The sequence below is a fragment of the Panulirus ornatus genome, chromosome 16 (assembly GCF_036320965.1).
Source record: "Panulirus ornatus isolate Po-2019 chromosome 16, ASM3632096v1, whole genome shotgun sequence".
Lineage (NCBI taxonomy): Eukaryota > Metazoa > Arthropoda > Malacostraca > Decapoda > Palinuridae > Panulirus > Panulirus ornatus.
Window position 1 is genome coordinate 17,225,662 of NC_092239.1, and position 18,072 is coordinate 17,243,733.

Below are 18,072 nucleotides of genomic sequence, written 5' to 3' on the forward strand. Positions count from 1 at the left end.
ACAGCACGTCAACCCCGGTATACCATATCAATCCAATTCACTCTATTCCTTGCCCTCCTTTCACCCTCCTGCATGTTCAGGCCCCGATCACACAAAATCTTTTTCACTCCATCTTTCCACCTCCAATTTGGTCTCCCACTTCTCCTCGTTCCCTCCATCTCCGACACATATATCCTCTTGGTCAATCTTTCCTCACTCATTCTCTCCATGTGCCCAAACCATTTCAAAACACCCTCTTCTGCTCTCTCAACCACGCTCTTTTTCTTTCCACACATCTCTCTTACCCTTACGTTACTTACTCGATCAAACCACCTCACACCACACGTTGTCCTCAAACATCTCATTTCCAGCACATCCATCCTCCTGTGCACAACTTCAAATTATCTATTCATATTCATATTGTACTTTGTCACTGTCGCCTGCGTTTGTGAGGCAGCGCAAGGATCCACACACGCACTTATACATACCTACACTTTTCAACATATATATACATATACATACACAGACATATACATATATACACATGTACATAATTCATACCTGCTGCCTTTATTTATTCCCGCTGCCACCCCACCACACGACATGACAGCCCCCTACCCCCGCATGAGTGCCAGGTAGAGCTAGAAAAAGAACACAGAGGCCACATTCGTTCACAGTCAGTCTCTAGCTGTCATGTATAATGCACCGAAACCACATTTCCCTTTCCATATCCAGGCCACACAATACCCCAGACACTTCACATGTCCTGGTTCAATGCACTGACAGCACGTCGACCCCAGTATACCACATCATTCCAATCCACTCTATTCCTTGCATGCCTTTCACCATCCTGCATGTTCAGGTCCTCGATTGCTCAAAATCTTTCTCACTCCATCCTTCCACCTCCAATTTGGTCTCCCACTTCTCCTCTTTCCCTCCACCTCCGACACATATATCCTCTTGGTCAATCTTTCCTCACTCATTCTCTCCATGTGCAAACCATTTCAAAACACCCTCTTCTGCTCTCTCAACCATGCTCTTTTTATTTCCACACATCTCTCTTACCCTTACGTTACTTACTCGATCAAACCACCCCACACCACACATTGTCCTCAAACATCTCATTTCCAGCACATCCATCCTCCTGCGCACAACTCTATCCATAGCCCACGCCTTGCAACCATACAACATTGTTGGAACCACTATTCCTTCAAACATACCCATTTTTGCTTTCCGAGATAATGTTCTTGACTTCCACACATTCTTCAAGGCTCCCAGGATTTTCGCCCCCTCCCCCACCCTATGATCTACTTCCGCTTCCATGGTTCCATCCGCTGCCAGATCCACTCCCAGATATCTATACACTTTACTTCCTCCAGTTTTGCTCCATTCAAACTTACCTCCCAATTGACTTGACCCTCAACCCTACTGTACCTAATAACCTTGCTCTTATTCACATTTACTTTTAACTTTCTTCTTTCACACACTTTACCAAACTCAGTCACCAGCTTCTGCAGTTTCTCACATGAATCAGCCACCAGTGCTGTATCATCAGCGAACAACAACTGACTCACTTCCCAAGCTCTCTCATCCACAACAGACTTCATACTTGCCCCTCTTTCCAAAACTCTTGCATTCACCTCCCTAACAACCCCATCCATAAACAAATTAAACAACCATGGAGACATCACACACCCCTGCCGCAAACCTACATTCACTGAGAACCAATCACTTTCCTCTCTTCCTACATGTACACATGCCTTACATCCTCGATAAAAACTTTTCACTGCTTCTAACAACTTGCCTCCCACACCATATATTCTTAATACCTTCCACAGAGCATCTCTATCAACTCTATCATATGCCTTCTCCAGATCCATAAATGCTACATACAAATCCATTTGCTTTTCTAAGTATTTCTCACATACATTCTTCAAAGCAAACACCTGATCCACACATCCTCTATCACCTCTGAAACCACACTGCTCTTCCCCAATCTGATGCTCTGTACATGCTTTCACCCTCTCAATCAATACCCTCCCATATAATTTACCAGGAATACTCAACAACCTTATACCTCTGTAATTTGAGCACTCACTCTTATCCCCTTTGCCTTTGTACAATTGCACTATGCACGCATTCCGCCAATCCTCAGGCACCTCACCATGAGTCATTTTTTTTTTTTTTTTTTTTTTTATACTTTGTCGCTGTCTCCCGCGTTTGCGAGGTAGCGCAAGGAAACAGACGAAAGAAATGGCCCAACCCCCCCCCCATACACATGTACATACACACGTCCACACACGCAAATATACATACCTACACAGCTTTCCATGGTTTACCCCAGACGCTTCACATGCCTTGATTCACTCCACTGACAGCACGTCAACCCCTGTATACCACATCGCTCCAATTCACTCTATTCCTTGCCCTCCTTACACCCTCCTGCATGTTCAGGCCCCGATCACACAAAATCTTTTTCACTCCATCTTTCCACCTCCAATTTGGTCTCCCTCTTCTCCTCGTTCCCTCCACCTCCGACACATATATCCTCTTGGTCAATCTTTCCTCACTCATTCTCTCCATGTGACCAAACCATTTCAAAACACCCTCTTCTGCTCTCTCAACCACGCTCTTTTTATTTCCACACATCTCTCTTACCCTTACGTTACTTACTCGATCAAACCACCTCACACCACACATTGTCCTCAAACATCTCATTTCCAGCACATCCATCCTCCTGCGCACAACTCTATCCATAGCCCACGCCTCGCAACCATACAACATTGTTGGAACCACTATTCCTTCAAACATACCCATTTTTGCTTTCCGAGATACTGTTCTCGACTTCCACACATTTTTCAAGGCTCCCAAAATTTTCGCCCCCTCCCCCACCCTATGATCCACTTCCGCTTCCATGGTTCCATCCGCTGACAGATCCACTCCCAGATATCTAAAACACTTCACTTCCTCCAGTTTTTCTCCATTCAAACTCACCTCCCAATTGACTTGACCCTCAACCCTACTGTACCTAATAACCTTGCTCTTATTCACATTTACTCTTAACTTTCTTCTTCCACACACTTTACCAAACTCAGTCACCAGCTTCTGCAGTTTCTCACATGAATCAGCCACCAGCGCTGTATCATCAGCGAACAACAACTGACTCACTTCCCAAGCTCTCTCATCCCCAACAGACTTCATACTTGCCCCTCTTTCCAGGACTCTTGCATTTACCTCCCTAACAACCCCATCCATAAACAAATTAAACAACCATGGAGACATCACACACCCCTGCCGCAAACCTACATTCATTGAGAACCAATCACTTTCCTCTCTTCCTACACGTACACATGCCTTACATCCTCGATAAAAACATACATACATTAAATAACCTTACCAACCAGTCAACAATACAGTCACCCCATTTTTTAATAGATTCCACTGCAATACCATCCAAACCTGCTGCCTTGTCGGCTTTCATCTTCCGCAAAGCTTTTACTACCTCTTCTCTGTTTACCAAATCATTTTCCCTAACCCTCTCACTTTGCACACCACCTCGACCAAAACACCCTATACCTGCCACTCTATTATCAGACACATTCAACAAACCTTCAAAATACTCACTCCATCTCCTTCTCGCATCACCACTACTTGTTATCACCTCCCCATTAGCGCCCTTCACTGAAGTTCCCATTTGCTCCCTTGTCTTACGCACTTTAATTACCTCCTTCCAGAACATCTTTTTATTCTCCCTAAAATTTAATGATACTCTCTCACCCCAACTCTCATTTGCCCTCTTTTTCACCTCTTGCACCTTTCTCTTGACCACCTGTCTCTTTCTTTTATACATCTCCCACTCAATTGCATCTTTCCCTGCAAAAATCGTCCAAATGCCTCTCTATTCTCTTTCACTAATAATCTTACTTCTTCATCCCACCACTCACTACCCTTTCTAATCAACCCACCTCCCATGCTTCTCATGCCACAAGCATATATATATATGTGTGTGTGTGTGTGTGTGTGTGTGTGTAAGTGAGTGGATAGGACATTCCTCATCTGTTTCCATGGTGCTACCTCGCTGATGTGAGAAACAGTAATTAAGTATATTGAAAAATAGATTATGATATATAGTTCCATTATGACATTTATTTTGGTATTATTATTTATTTATTTTATATTTTATTATACTTTGTCGCTGTCTCCCGCATTTGTGAGGTAGCGCAAGGAAACAGACGAAAGAAATGGCCCAACCCACCCCCATACACATGTATATACATACGTCCACACACGCAAATATACATACCTACACAGCTTTCCATGGTTTACCCAGACGCTTCACATGCCTTGATTCAATCCACTGACAGCACGTCAACCCCGGTATACCACATCGCTCCAATTCACTCTATTCCTTGCCCTCCTTTCACCCTCCTGCATGTTCAGGCCCCGATCACACAAAATCTTTTTCACTCCATCTTTCCACCTCCAATTTGGTCTCCCTCTTCTCCTCGTTCCCTCCACCTCCGACACATATATCCTCTTGGTCAATCTTTCCTCACTCATTCTCTCCATGTGCCCAAACCACTTCAAAACACCCTCTTCTGCTCTCTCAACCACGCTCTTTTTATTTCCACACATCGCTCTTACCCTTACGTTACTCACTCGATCAAACCACCTCACACCACACATTGTCCTCAAACATCTCATTTCCAGCACATCCATCCTCCTGCGCACAACTCTATCCATAGCCCACGCCGCGCAACCATACAACATTGTTGGAACCACTATTCCTTCAAACATACCCATTTTTGCTTTCCGAGATAATGTTCTCGACTTCCACACATTCTTCAAGGCTCCCAGAATTTTCGCCCCCTCCCCCACCCTATGATCCACTTCCACTTCCATGGTTCCATCCGCTGCCAGATCCACTCCCAGATATCTAAAACACTTCACTTCCTCCAGTTTCTCTCCATTCAAACTCACCTCCCAATTGACTTGACCCTCAACCCTACTGTACCTAATAACCTTGCTCTTATTCACATTTACTCTTAACTTTCTTCTTCCACACACTTTACCAAACTCAGTCACCAGCTTCTGCAGTTTCTCACATGAATCAGCCACCAGCGCTGTATCATCAGCGAACAACAACTGACTCACTTCCCAAGCTCTCTCATCCCCAACAGACTTCATACTTGCCCCTCTTTCCAAAACTCTCGCATTTACCTCCCTAACAACCCCATCCATAAACAAATTAAACAACCATGGAGACATCACACACCCCTGCCGCAAACCCACATTCACTGAGAACCAATCACTTTCCTCTCTTCCTACACGTACACATGCCTTACATCCTCGATAAAAACTTTTCACTGCTTCTAACAACTTTCCTCCCACACCATATATTCTTAATACCTTCCACAGAGCATCTCTATCAACTCTATCATATGCCTTCTCCAGATCCATAAATGCTACATACAAATCCATATGCTTTTCTAAGTATTTCTCACATACATTCTTCAAAGCAAACACCTGATCCACACATCCTCTACCACTTCTGAAACCACACTGCTCTTCCCCAATCTGATGCTCTGTACATGCCTTCACCCTCTCAATCAATACCCTCCCATATAATTTACCAGGAATACTCAACAAACTTATACCTCTGTAATTTGAGCACTCACTCTTATCCCCTTTGCCTTTGTACAGTGGCACTATGCACGCATTCCGCCAATCCTCAGGCACCTCACCATGAGTCATACATACATTAAATAACCTTACCAACCAGTCAACAATACAGTCACCCCCTTTTTTAATAAATTCCACTGCAATACCATCCAAACCTGCTGCCTTGCCGGCTTTCATCTTCCGCAAAGCTTTCACTACCTCTTCTCTGTTTACCAAATCATTTTCCCTAACCCTCTCACTTTGCACACCACCTCGACCAAAACACCCTATATCTGCCACTCTATCATCAAACACATTCAACAAACCTTCAAAATGCTCACTCCATCTCCTTCTCACATCACCACTACTTGTTATCACCTCCCCATTTGCGCCCTTCACTGAAGTTCCCATTTGCTCCCTTGTCTTACGCACTTTATTTACCTCCTTCCAGAACATCTTTTTATTCTCCCTAAAATTTAATGATACTCTCTCACCCCAACTCTCATTTGCCCTTTTTTTCACCTCTTGCACCTTTCTCTTGACCTCCTGTCTCTTTCTTTTATACATCTCCCACTCAATTGCATTTTTTCCCTGCAAAAATCATCCAAATGCCTCTCTCTTCTCTTTCACTAATACTCTTACTTCTTCATCCCACCACTCACTACCCTTTCTAATCAACCCACCTCCCACTCTTCTCATGCCACAAGCATCTTTTGCGCAATCCATCACTGATTCCCTAAATACATCCCATTCCTCCCCCACTCCCCTTACTTCCATTGTTCTCACCTTTTTCCATTGTGTACTCAGTCTCTCCTGGTACTTCCTCACACAGGTCTCCTTCCCAAGCTCACTTACTCTCACCACCCTCTTCACCCCAACATTCACTCTTCTTTTCTGAAAACCCATACAAATCTTCACCTTTGCCTCCACAAGATAATGATCAGACATCCCTCCAGTTGCACCTCTCAGCACATTTACATCCAAAAGTCTCTCTTTTGCACGCCTGTCAATTAACACGTAATCCAATAACGCTCTCTGGCCATCTCTCCTACTTACATAAGTATACTTATGTATATTTTGCTTTTTAAACCAGGTATTCCCAATCATCAGTCCTTTTTCAGCACATAAATCTACAAGCTCTTACAGTAAGCCCAGAAAACTTCAGTGGGAAGCCTCTTGCCTGTATATCTTTCCATAAGGAATTTGTAACTTATACTTCTGATCACTGACTGTCTTTGAGGCATCATCATTCCATTTTTACTTTTGAGAGAAAGTTATAATGAGGGTCGGATAGAATGAATTATTTCCTTGAGAGCACCAAGGTAATCGATGTAGCATCAAAACAAACAAGATGGCCACCAGATAGGCATGGGATTCTATGTGTGAGAAGGATTTAGGAGTAGACAGTGTCCCTAACTTGTTGCTAGTCTCACATTAGAATAGTTAAGGAGAAAACTTGTTGCTAGCAAATATCAGAATAGCTTTGAAGTATATGGGTAAGGAATCATGTAGCAAGCTGTTCATATACGGGTTGTACCTTTTTAATTTGGCATCCATGGCACCTGGCCATTGCCGGACCACAGAAAATGCCAAAAAACAGAAATTGACCACTGAGAACACCCCCTATGTAAAGACATGATTTTTTATTCTGTTATTAAGCCTCTTTGGATACATTTATCTATAGAAATTCTTTTTTTCACCTCATTGTTTTCCTCTGCATTTACTTCATGATGATCTCCTCTGCACTCTCTTCATGATGATCTCTGCACTTTCTTCATGATCTTATTTCTTCTAACCTTGCTGAGCCATCTCCATGTTCTCTTGATCAGTTGATAAACAACAGGTTCATCATAATCACTGTTCATCCATTCCTCTAGGTTTTCCTCTGTAATGTCTTTGGTTATTACTAACAGCGCTGCCCTGTTGGCAGATCCACAAATTAATGGTGGCAGATTCAAAATGTGCCAGACCATGTGAGTTGCCAGACCACAGAGCACCAGATTAGAGTACTGGATTAGAGAGATACAACCTTTACTAAATAAGGCCAAAACTAGATTATGCTTCTCAGGTTTGGTTACCACACCTAAACAAACACAAAGAGCTCTTTAGAGAAAGTCCACAGGAGGGCACCAAAGATAGTACCATAATTAAAAAAGCTAAGCTGCAGCGAAAGCTGGAGTCTTTAGAAGTACCTACATGGAAGAGAGAAGAGTGAGGGGTGACTTTTTCACATGCTTTAAGTTGTTAAAACAGATTGACTGAGTGGAAAGTGGACAGTTTTTGAGAGATGTAGGGATAGAGCAACCAGAGGACATAGCATGAAATTAGGTAAGGAATTTGTAAATAAAGATGGAAAGAAATACTAACATAGTACAAGAGTGATAGAAGGAAGAAGCAAATTGATTTAGGAAATAGTTCATGCAGATAGTGTACATAGATTTAAGAGGCTGTATAATGGTAGAGAGTGTTCAAGAGTGTAAAACTCCCCCCCACACTCACAGTGCAATAGGTAGTGATGGTGCCTAAATAAGCAAGTGGCAAGCTTGTCAACTATACTGGTTTGTTGTGAATCTCTCAGGCAATGTGAAAAACACTTAACAGATTCAGAGCAGATTCCTGATGATGATGTCATAACCATTGTGTCTGGGAATGAAATGTATGAACTTTTTGTGTCAGATGCCAAAGGTGAAGAATTTGTACATTTTTTGATATATCATGACTATGGTTTCAGCTTTATGTAAACTCACTGAAATGTAAGCTTATTAGTTGAAGAATTTACTTTTTAGTTCTGACCATGTAAATCATCTCTAGAATGTAATCTGTTTAGTTAAAAGATTTTCTTTGTAGATCAAGCTGTTTGTTTGTTTTGTTTTGTTGGGTTTAACGGCCAACGACTTATAAGTATGGTCATTAGGCCTTCAACCCTAAGTCTTGTAGGGGATTAGAAATAAGATTGAAAGAAATGATGGTATGTGGTTATTGTGTCGACAAAAAGAGAAGAGTAAACACACAGAAATATGAATGCCTCACTTAAGCTAACAGCAAAGGTATGCCAGAAAAATGGTAAATAAGGGAAACCCTCTTTTACCCGTTCTCTTTCATGTTTTCGATCAAACTGTATTTAAACTAGCATTAATATGTAAACTGAAACAACTTTTATTTCAAACTAGGTAATGTATGTTATTGATAAAATTGCAGTTGGATGGGATTGTAGTTGAAATTCTCAAGAATGGAAGTTATTTTGTTAATTTCTTAGCATTTTTAATATATATATGTGACAATTGGCAGAATGCCTGTATAGTGTCACTGTATAAAGGCAAGGGGACCAAAGTGAATGTTCAAATTATGGTGATATAAGTTTGTTGAGAATTCCTGGTATGTTGTATTGGAGAATGCTGACTGAAAGGGTGCATTTTTCTATTCCCTTAGTACTTTGTCTCTCTACAGTAAGATCTTGATCCGCAATTCAAGTGGCCTGTCCAGTCTATCTACACACCCTTTTTTGTAGCACATATGATGAAATTTCAGAAGTACCAAGAACCTTGCATGGGTCAGGACTTTTTAGCATTCTTCTAATATCTTTTCCAGATATATTTATTATATTTATTTTGCTTTGTCGCTGTCTCACGCGTTTGCGAGGTAGCACAAGGAAACAGACGAAAGAAATGGCCCAACCCACCCCCACACACAATGTATATACATACACGTCCACACACGCAAATATACATACCTATACATCTCAATGTTGGGGATGAGAGAGCTTGGGAAGTGAGTCAGTTGTTGTTCGCTGATGATACAGCGCTGGTGGCTGATTCATGTGAGAAACTGCAGAAGCTGGTGACTGAGTTTGGTAAAGTGTGTGAAAGAAGAAAGTTAAGAGTAAATGTGAATAAGAGCAAGGTTATTAGGTACAGTAGGGTTGAGGGTCAAGTCAATTGGGAGGTAAGTTTGAATGGAGAAATACTGGAGGAAGTAAATTGTTTTAGATATCTGGGAGTGGATCTGGCTGCGGATGGAACCATGGAAGCGGAAGTGGATCATAGGGTGGGGGAGGGGGCGAAAATCCTGGGAGCCTTGAAGAATGTTTGGAAGTTGAGAACATTATCTCGGAAAGCAAAAATGGCTATGTTTGAAAGAATAGTGGTTTCAACAATGTTGTATGGTTGCGAGGCGTGGGCTATGGATAGAGTTGTGCGCAGGAGGATGGATGTGCTGGAAATGAGATGTTTGAGGACAATGTGTGGTGTGAGGTGGTTTGATCGAGTAAGTAACGTAAGGGTAAGAGAGATGTGTGGAAATAAAAAGAGCGTGATTGAGAGAGCAGAAGAGGGTGTTTTGAAATGGTTTGGGCACATGGAGAGAATGAGTGAGGAAAGATTGACCAAGAGGATATACGTGTCGGAGGTGGAGGGAACGAGGAGAAGTAGGAGACCAAATTGGAGGTGGAAAGATGGAGTGAAAAAGATTTTGTGTGATCGGGGCCTGAACATGCAGGAGGGTGAAAGGAGGGCTAGGAATAGAGTGAATTGGATCAATTTGGTATACCGGGGTTGACGTGCTGTCAGTGGATTGAATCAGGGCATGTGAAGCGTCTGGGGTAAACCATGGAAAGCTGTGTAGGTATGTATATTTGCGTGTGTGGACGTATGTATATACATGTGTATGGGGGTGGGTTGGGCCATTTCTTTCGTCTGTTTCCTTGCGCTACCTCGCAAACGCGAGAGACAGCGACAAAGAAAAAAAAAAAAAAACATCTCAATGTACACATATATATACACACACAGACACATACATATATACCCATGCACAGAATTCACACTGTCTGCCTTTATTCATTCCCATCACCACCTCGCCACACATGGAATACCATCCCCTCCCCCCTCATGTGTGCGAGGTAGCACTAGGAAAAGACAACAAAGGCCCCATTCGTTCACACTCAGTCTCTAGCTGTCATGCAATAATGCCCGAAACCACAGCTCCCTTTCCACATCCAGGCCCCACTGAATTCCATATTCCTGTCTGCATTACCAAAGGAATGAATGAAGTTTGAGCTGTTTCCATGATTTTATATCCTCTTTATTTCCTGTATCACCTCCGTTCTTTAAGTGTCCTCTTTTGCCACATATTGAAACAAGAGCATGATCACTTCTTCCAACTGGTTTATCATATATGATGTTTGCTTTGAAGAGTATGTGAAAGAAATACTTAGAAGGATTTGTATGTGATGTTTTTGAATTTGGAGAAAGCTTATGATAGAGACAATAGAGATGTTTGTGGAAGGTGTTATGAAAAGACGGTGTGGGAATAATGCTGCTAGAAGCAGCGAAGAGTTTTTATCAAGAAAATTTGGTTTGCATGCAAATAGGAAGAGAAGGGGGGTAGGTGATTTTAGGTAGAGATGGGTCTGTGGCAGGGGTGTTTCATTTCATCATCCATACGTTTATGGACGAGGGTTGTGAGGGAGATGAATGCAATGGTCTTGCATATCTGCAGTCTGCTGTGGGTGGTGGTGCCTGGGAGATAGGTCAGCTGTTGTTTACTGCTGACACAGTGTTGATGGCAGATTCAAGTGAGAAACCACTGAAGCTGATGTCAGTTTGGGAGGGTGTCTGAAAGGAGAAAAATGTGAGTAGATGTAAATAAAGGTTATTAATTTCAGTTCGGATTTATGTATTTTTTCAGATATATTGATGTAGGAACTCCGAGTTCTTCTATGAGTCCTGCTTCCTCCAGCTGCTTACCTTCACCTGCCTCCTTCACATTAGAGAGTCCCTCTCCACCACCCACCACTGCTGACTTCTCTGAGTTTTTCCATGCCTCCACGAGGGACTTCTCTAGAGATTTCTCAAATCTTACATTATCAGGTAAAGCCATCATATTGAATGTTTATGTCAACATATGTTTTTTATCCCTGGGGATAGGGGATTAAGAATACTTCCCACGTATTCCCTGCGTGTCGTAGAAGGCGACTAAAAGGGGAGGGAGCGGGGGGCTGGAAATCCTCCCCTCTCTTTTTTTTTTTTTCAAAAGAAGGAACAGAGAATTGGGCCAGGTGAGGGTATTCCCTCAAAGGCCCAGTCCTCTGTTCTTAACGCTACCTCGCTAATGCGGGAAATGGTGAATAGTTTGAAAGAAAAGAAAGATGTTTTTTATGTTTTCTCTATGTCATTGCCCAGTTAATATTTAATGATAAAAGCCACATCCTTTCCCCAAATGAAGCATTCTTACACATGTTACAAACTACTTTATATGAACAGAATGAGAGGAAAGATTGACAAAGAGGAAGTATGTGTCAGAGGTGGAGGGAACAAAGAAAAGCAGGAGACCAAATTGGAGCTGGAAAGATGGAGTGAAAAAGATTTTGGGCGATTGGGACCTGAACATACAGGAGGGTGAGAGGTGTGCAAGGAATAGAGTGAATTGGAACGATGTGGTATACCGGGGTCGACGTGCTGTCACTGGACTGAAGCAAGGCATGTGAAACATCTGGGGCACACCATGGAACGGTCTGTGGGGCATTGATGTGGATAGGGAGCTGTGGTTTCGGTGCATTACATATGACAGCTAGAGACTGAGTGTGAACAAATGTGGCCTTTTTTGTCTTTTCCTGGCACTTCCTCACTGAAGCAGGGGTAGCAATGCTGTTTCCTGTGGGGTGGGGTATTGCCAGGGATGGATGAAGGTTGTTGTAAATGGAAATGGTGAAGAGCTTGTAGATTTATGTGCTGAAAAAGGACTGGTGATTGGGAATACCTGGTTTAAAAAGAGAGATTTACATAAGTATATGTATGTAAGTAGGAGAAATGGCCAGAGAGCGTTATTGGATTACGTGTTAATTGATAAGTGCATGAAAGAGAGACTTTTGGATGTTAATGTGCTGAGAGGTGCAACTGGAGGGATGTCGGATCATTATCTTGTGGAGGCGAAGGTGAAGATTTGCAGAGGTTTTCAGAAAAGAAGAGAGAATGTTTGGGTGAAGAGAGTGGTGAGAGTAAGTGAGCTTGGGGAGGAGACTTGTGTGAAGAAGTACCAGGAGAGGCTGAGTACAGAATGGTAAAAGATGAGAACAAAGGACGTAAGGGGAGTGGGTGAGGAATGGGATGTATTTAGGGAAGCAGTAATGGCTTGCGCAAAAGATGCTTGTGGCATGAGAAGCGTGAGAGGTGGGCAGATTAGAAAGGGTAGTGAGTGGTGGATGAAGAAGTAAGATTATTAGTGAAAGAGAAGAGAGAGGCATTTTGACAATTTTTGCTCGGAAATAATGCAAATGAGTTGGAGATGTATAAAAGAAAGAGGCAGGAGGTCAAGAGAAAGGTGCGAGAGGTGAAAAAGAGGGCAAATGAGAGTTGGGGTGAGAGAGTGTCATTAAATTTTAGGGAGAATAAAAAGATGTTTTGGAAGGAGGTAAATAAAGTGCGTAAGACAAGGGAACAAATGGGAACTTCATTGAAGGGTCTAATGGGGAGGTGACAACAAGTAGTGGTGATGTGAGAAGATGGAGTGAGTATTTTGAAGGTTTGTTGAATGTGTTTGATGATAGATTGGCAGATATAGGGTGTTTTGGTAAAGGTCGTTTTGCAAAGTGAGAGGGTTAGGGAGAATGATTTGGTAAACTGAGAAGAGGTAGTAAAAGCTTTGCGGAAGATAAAAGCCGACAAGGCAGCGGGCTTAGATGGTATTGCAGTGGAATTTATTAAAATAGGGGATGACTGTATTGTTGACTGGTTGGTAAGATTATTTAATGTATGTATGACTCATGGTGAGGTGCCTGAGGATTTGCTGAATGCTTGCATAGTGCCATTGTACAAAGGCAAAGGGGATAAGCATGCTCAAATTACAGAGGTATAAGTTTGTTGAGTATATATATATTTTTTTTTTTTTTTTTTTGCTTTGTCGCTGTCTCCCGCGTTTGCGAGGTAGCGCAAGGAAACAGACGAAAGAAATGGCCCAACCCACCCCCATACACATGTATATACATACGTCCACACACGCAAATATACATACCTACGCAGCTTTCCATGGTTTACCCCAGATGCTTCACATGCCCCGATTCAATCCACTGACAGCTCGTCAACCCCGGTATACCACATCGCTCCAATTCACTCTATTCCTTGCCCTCCATTCACCCTCCTGCATGTTCAGGCCCCGATCACACAAAATCTTTTTCACTCCATCTTTCCACCTCCAATTTGGTCTCCCTCTTCTCCTCGTTCCCTCCACCTCCGACACATCTATCCTCTTGGTCAATCTTTCCTCACTCATTCTCTCCATGTGCCCAAACCATTTCAAAACACCCTCTTCTGCTCTCTCAACCACGCTCTTTTTATTTCCACACATCTCTCTTACCCTTACGTTACTTACTCGATCAAACCACCTCACACCACACATTGTCCTCAAACATCTCATTTCCAGCACATCCATCCTCCTGCGCACAACTCTATCCGTAGCCCACGCCTCGCAACCATACAACATTGTTGGAACCACTATTCCTTCAAACATACCCATTTTTGCTTTCCGAGATAATGTTCTCGACTTCCACACATTCTTCAAGGCTCCCAGAATTTTCGCCCCCACCCCCACCCTATGATCCACTTCCGCTTCCATGGTTCCATCCGCTGCCAGATCCACTCCCAGATATCTAAAACACTTCACTTCCTCCAGTTTTTCTCCATTCAAACTCACCTCCCAATTGACTTGACCCTCAACCCTACTGTACCTAATAACCTTGCTCTTATTCACATTTACTCTTAACTTTCTCCTTTCACACACTTTACCAAACTCAGTCACCAGCTTCTGCAGTTTCTCACATGAATCAGCCACCAGCACTGTATCATTAGTGAACAACAACTGACTCACTTCCCAAGCTCTCTCATCCCCAACAGACTTCATACTTGCCCCTCTTTCCAAAACTCTTGCATTCACCTCCCTAACAACCCCATCCATAAACAAATTAAACAACCATGGAGACATCACACACCCCTGCCGCAAACCTACATTCACTGAGAACCAATCACTTTCCTCTCTTCCTACACGTACACATGCCTTACATCCTCGATAAAAACTTTTCACTGCTTCTAACAACTTGCCTCCCACACCATATATTCTTAATACCTTCCACAGAGCATCTCTCTCTCTCTCTCTCTCTCTCTCTCTCTCTCTCTCTCTCTCTCTCTCTCTCTCTATATATATATATATATATATATATATTTTTTTTTTTTTTTTTTTATACTTTGTCGCTGTCTCCCGCGTTTGCGAGGTAGCGCAAGGAAACAGACGAAAGAAATGGCCCAACCCCCCCCCCCATACACATGTATATACATACGTCCACACACGCAAATATACAAACCTACACAGCTTTCCATGGTTTACCCCAGACGCTTCACATGCCTTGATTCACTCCACTGACAGCACGTCAACCCCGGTATACCACATCGCTCCAATTCACTCTATTCCTTGCCCTCCTTTCACCCTCCTGCATGTTCAGGCCCCGATCACACAAAATCTTTTTCACTCCATCTTTCCACCTCCAATTTGGTCTCCCTCTTCTCCTCGTTCCCTCCACCTCCGACACATATATCCTCTTGGTCAATCTTTCCTCACTCATTCTCTCCATGTGCCCAAACCACTTCAAAACACCCTCTTCTGCTCTCTCAACCATGCTCTTTTTATTTCCACACATCTCTCTTACCCTTACATTACTCACTCGATCAAACCACCTCACACCACACATTGTCCTCAAACATCTCATTTCCAGCACATCCATCCTCCTGCGCACAACTCTATCCATAGCCCACGCCTCGCAACCATACAACATTGTTGGAACCACTATTCCTTCAAACATACCCATTTTTGCTTTCCGAGATAATGTTTTCGACTTCCACACATTCTTCAAGGCCCCCAGAATTTTCGCCCCCTCCCCCACCCTATGATCCACTTCTGCTTCCATGGTTCCATCCGCTGCCAGATCCACTCCCAGATATCTAAAACACTTCACTTCCTCCAGTTTTTCTCCATTCAAACTCACCTCCCAATTGACTTGACCCTCAACCCTACTGTACCTGATAACCTTGCTCTTATTCACATTTACTCTTAACTTTCTTCTTCCACACACTTTACCAAACTCAGTCACCAGCTTCTGCAGTTTCTCACATGAATCAGCCACCAGCGCTGTATCATCAGCGAACAACAACTGACTCACTTCCCAAGCTCTCTCATCCCCAACAGACTTCATACTTGCCCCTCTTTCCAAAACTCTTGCATTCACCTCCCTAACAACCCCATCCATAAACAAATTAAACAACCATGGAGACATCACACACCCCTGCCGCAAACCTATATATGTGTCGGAGGTGGAGGGAACGAGGAGAAGAGGGAGACCAAATTGGAGGTGGAAAGATGGAGTGAAAAAGATTTTGTGTGATCGGGGCCTGAACATGCAGGAGGGTGAAAGGAGGGCAAGGAATAGAGTGAATTGGAGCGATGTGGTATACTGGGGTTGACGTGCTGTCAGTGGATTGAATCAAGGCATGTGAAGCGTCTGGGGTAAACCATGGAAAGCTGTGTAGGTATGTATATTTGCGTGTGTGGACGTATGTATATACATGTGTATGGGGGGGTTGGGCCATTTCTTTCGTCTGTTTCCTTGCGCTACCTCGCAAACACGGGAGACAGCGACAAAGTATAATAAAAATAAGAAATATATATATATATATATATATATATATATATATATATATATATATATACTATAGAGTTGATAGAGATGCTCTGTGGAAGGTATTATGAATATATGGTGTGGGAGGCAAGTTGTTAGAAGCAGTGAAAAGTTTCTATCGATGTAAGGCATGTGTACATGTAGGAAGAGAGGAAAGGGATTGGTTCTCAGTGAATGTTGGTTTGCATCAGGGGTGTGTGATGTCTCCATGGTTGTTTAGTTTGTTTATGGATGGGGTTGTTAGGGAGGTGAATGCAAGAGTTTTGGAAAGAGGGGCAAGTATGTAGTCTGTTGTGGATGAGAGAGCTTGAGAAGTGAGTCAGTTGTTGTTCGCTGATGATACAGCGCTGGTGGCTGATTCGTGTGAGAAACTGCAGAAGCTGGTGACTGAGTTTGGTAAAGTGTGTGAAAGAAGAGAGCTGAGAGTAAATGTGAATAAGAGCAAGGTTATTAGGTATAGTAGGGTTGAGGGTCAAGTCAATTGGGAGGTAAGTTTGAATGGAGAAAAACTGGAGTGGATTTGGCAGCGGATGGAACCATGTAAGCGGAAGTGAATCATAGGATGGGGGAGGGGGCGAAAGTTCTGGGAGCATTGAAGAATGTGTGGAAGTCGTGAACATTATCTCGGAAAGCAATAATGGGTATGTTTGAAGGAATAGTGGTTCCAACAATGTTATATGGTTGCGAGGCGTAGGCTATGGATAGAATTGTGCGGAGGAGGTTGGATGTGCCGGAAATGAGATGTTTGAGGACAGTATGTGGTGTGAGGTGGTTTGATCGAGTAAGTAATGTGAGGGTAAGAGAGATGTGTGGTAATAAAAAGAGCTTGGTTGAGAGAGCAGAAGAGGGTGTTTTGAAATGGTTTGGTCACATGGAAAGAATGAGTGAGGAAAGATTGACCAAGAGGATATATGTGTCAGAGGTGGAGGGAACAAGGAGAAGAGGGAGACCAAATTGGAGATGGAAAGATGGAGTGAAGAAGATTTTGAGTGATCGGGGCCTGAACATGCAGGAGGGTGAAAGGCGTGCAAGGAATAGAGTGAATGAATAAATATATATATTTTTTTTTTTTTTTTTTTTTTTTTTATACTTTGTCGCTGTCTCCTGCGTTTGCGAGGTAGCGCAAGGAAACAGACGAAAGAAATGGCCCAACCCCCCCCATACACATGTACATACACACGTCCACACACGCAAATATACATACCTACACAGCTTTCCATGGTTTACCCCAGACGCTTCACATGCCTTGATTCAATCCACTGACAGCACGTCAACCCCTGTATACCACATCGCTCCAATTCACTCTATTCCTTGCCCTCCTTTCACCCTCCTGCATGTTCAGGCCCCGATCACACAAAATCCTTTTCACTCCATCTTTCCACCTCCAATTTGGTCTCCCTCTTCTCCTCGTTCCCTCCACCTCCGACACATATATCCTCTTGGTCAATCTTTCCTCACTCATTCTCTCCATGTGCCCAAACCATTTCAAAACACCCTCTTCTGCTCTCTCAACCACGCTCTTTTTATTTCCACACATCTCTCTTACCCTTACGTTACTTACTCGATCAAACCACCTCACACCACACATTGTCCTCAAACATCTCATTTCCAGCACATCCATCCTCCTACGCACAACTCTATCCATAGCCCACGCCTCGCAACCATACAACATTGTTGGAACTACTATTCCTTCAAACATACCCATTTTTGCTTTCCGG

General features: G+C 43.0%; 1 protein-coding gene across 7 annotated transcripts in view; it reads left to right on the plus strand.

Annotated features, from left to right (window-relative positions):
* Camta (Calmodulin-binding transcription activator) overlaps positions 1 to 18,072 on the plus strand; it is a 1,164,029-nt gene that overhangs the window by 1,023,005 nt on the left and 122,952 nt on the right. For all 7 annotated transcript variants that reach the window (XM_071671358.1, XM_071671359.1, XM_071671353.1 and 4 more), the window contains one exon: positions 11,323 to 11,504. In XM_071671358.1, the coding sequence (XP_071527459.1) occupies positions 11,323 to 11,504 (182 nt within the window). The remainder of the gene's footprint in view (positions 1 to 11,322; positions 11,505 to 18,072) is intronic.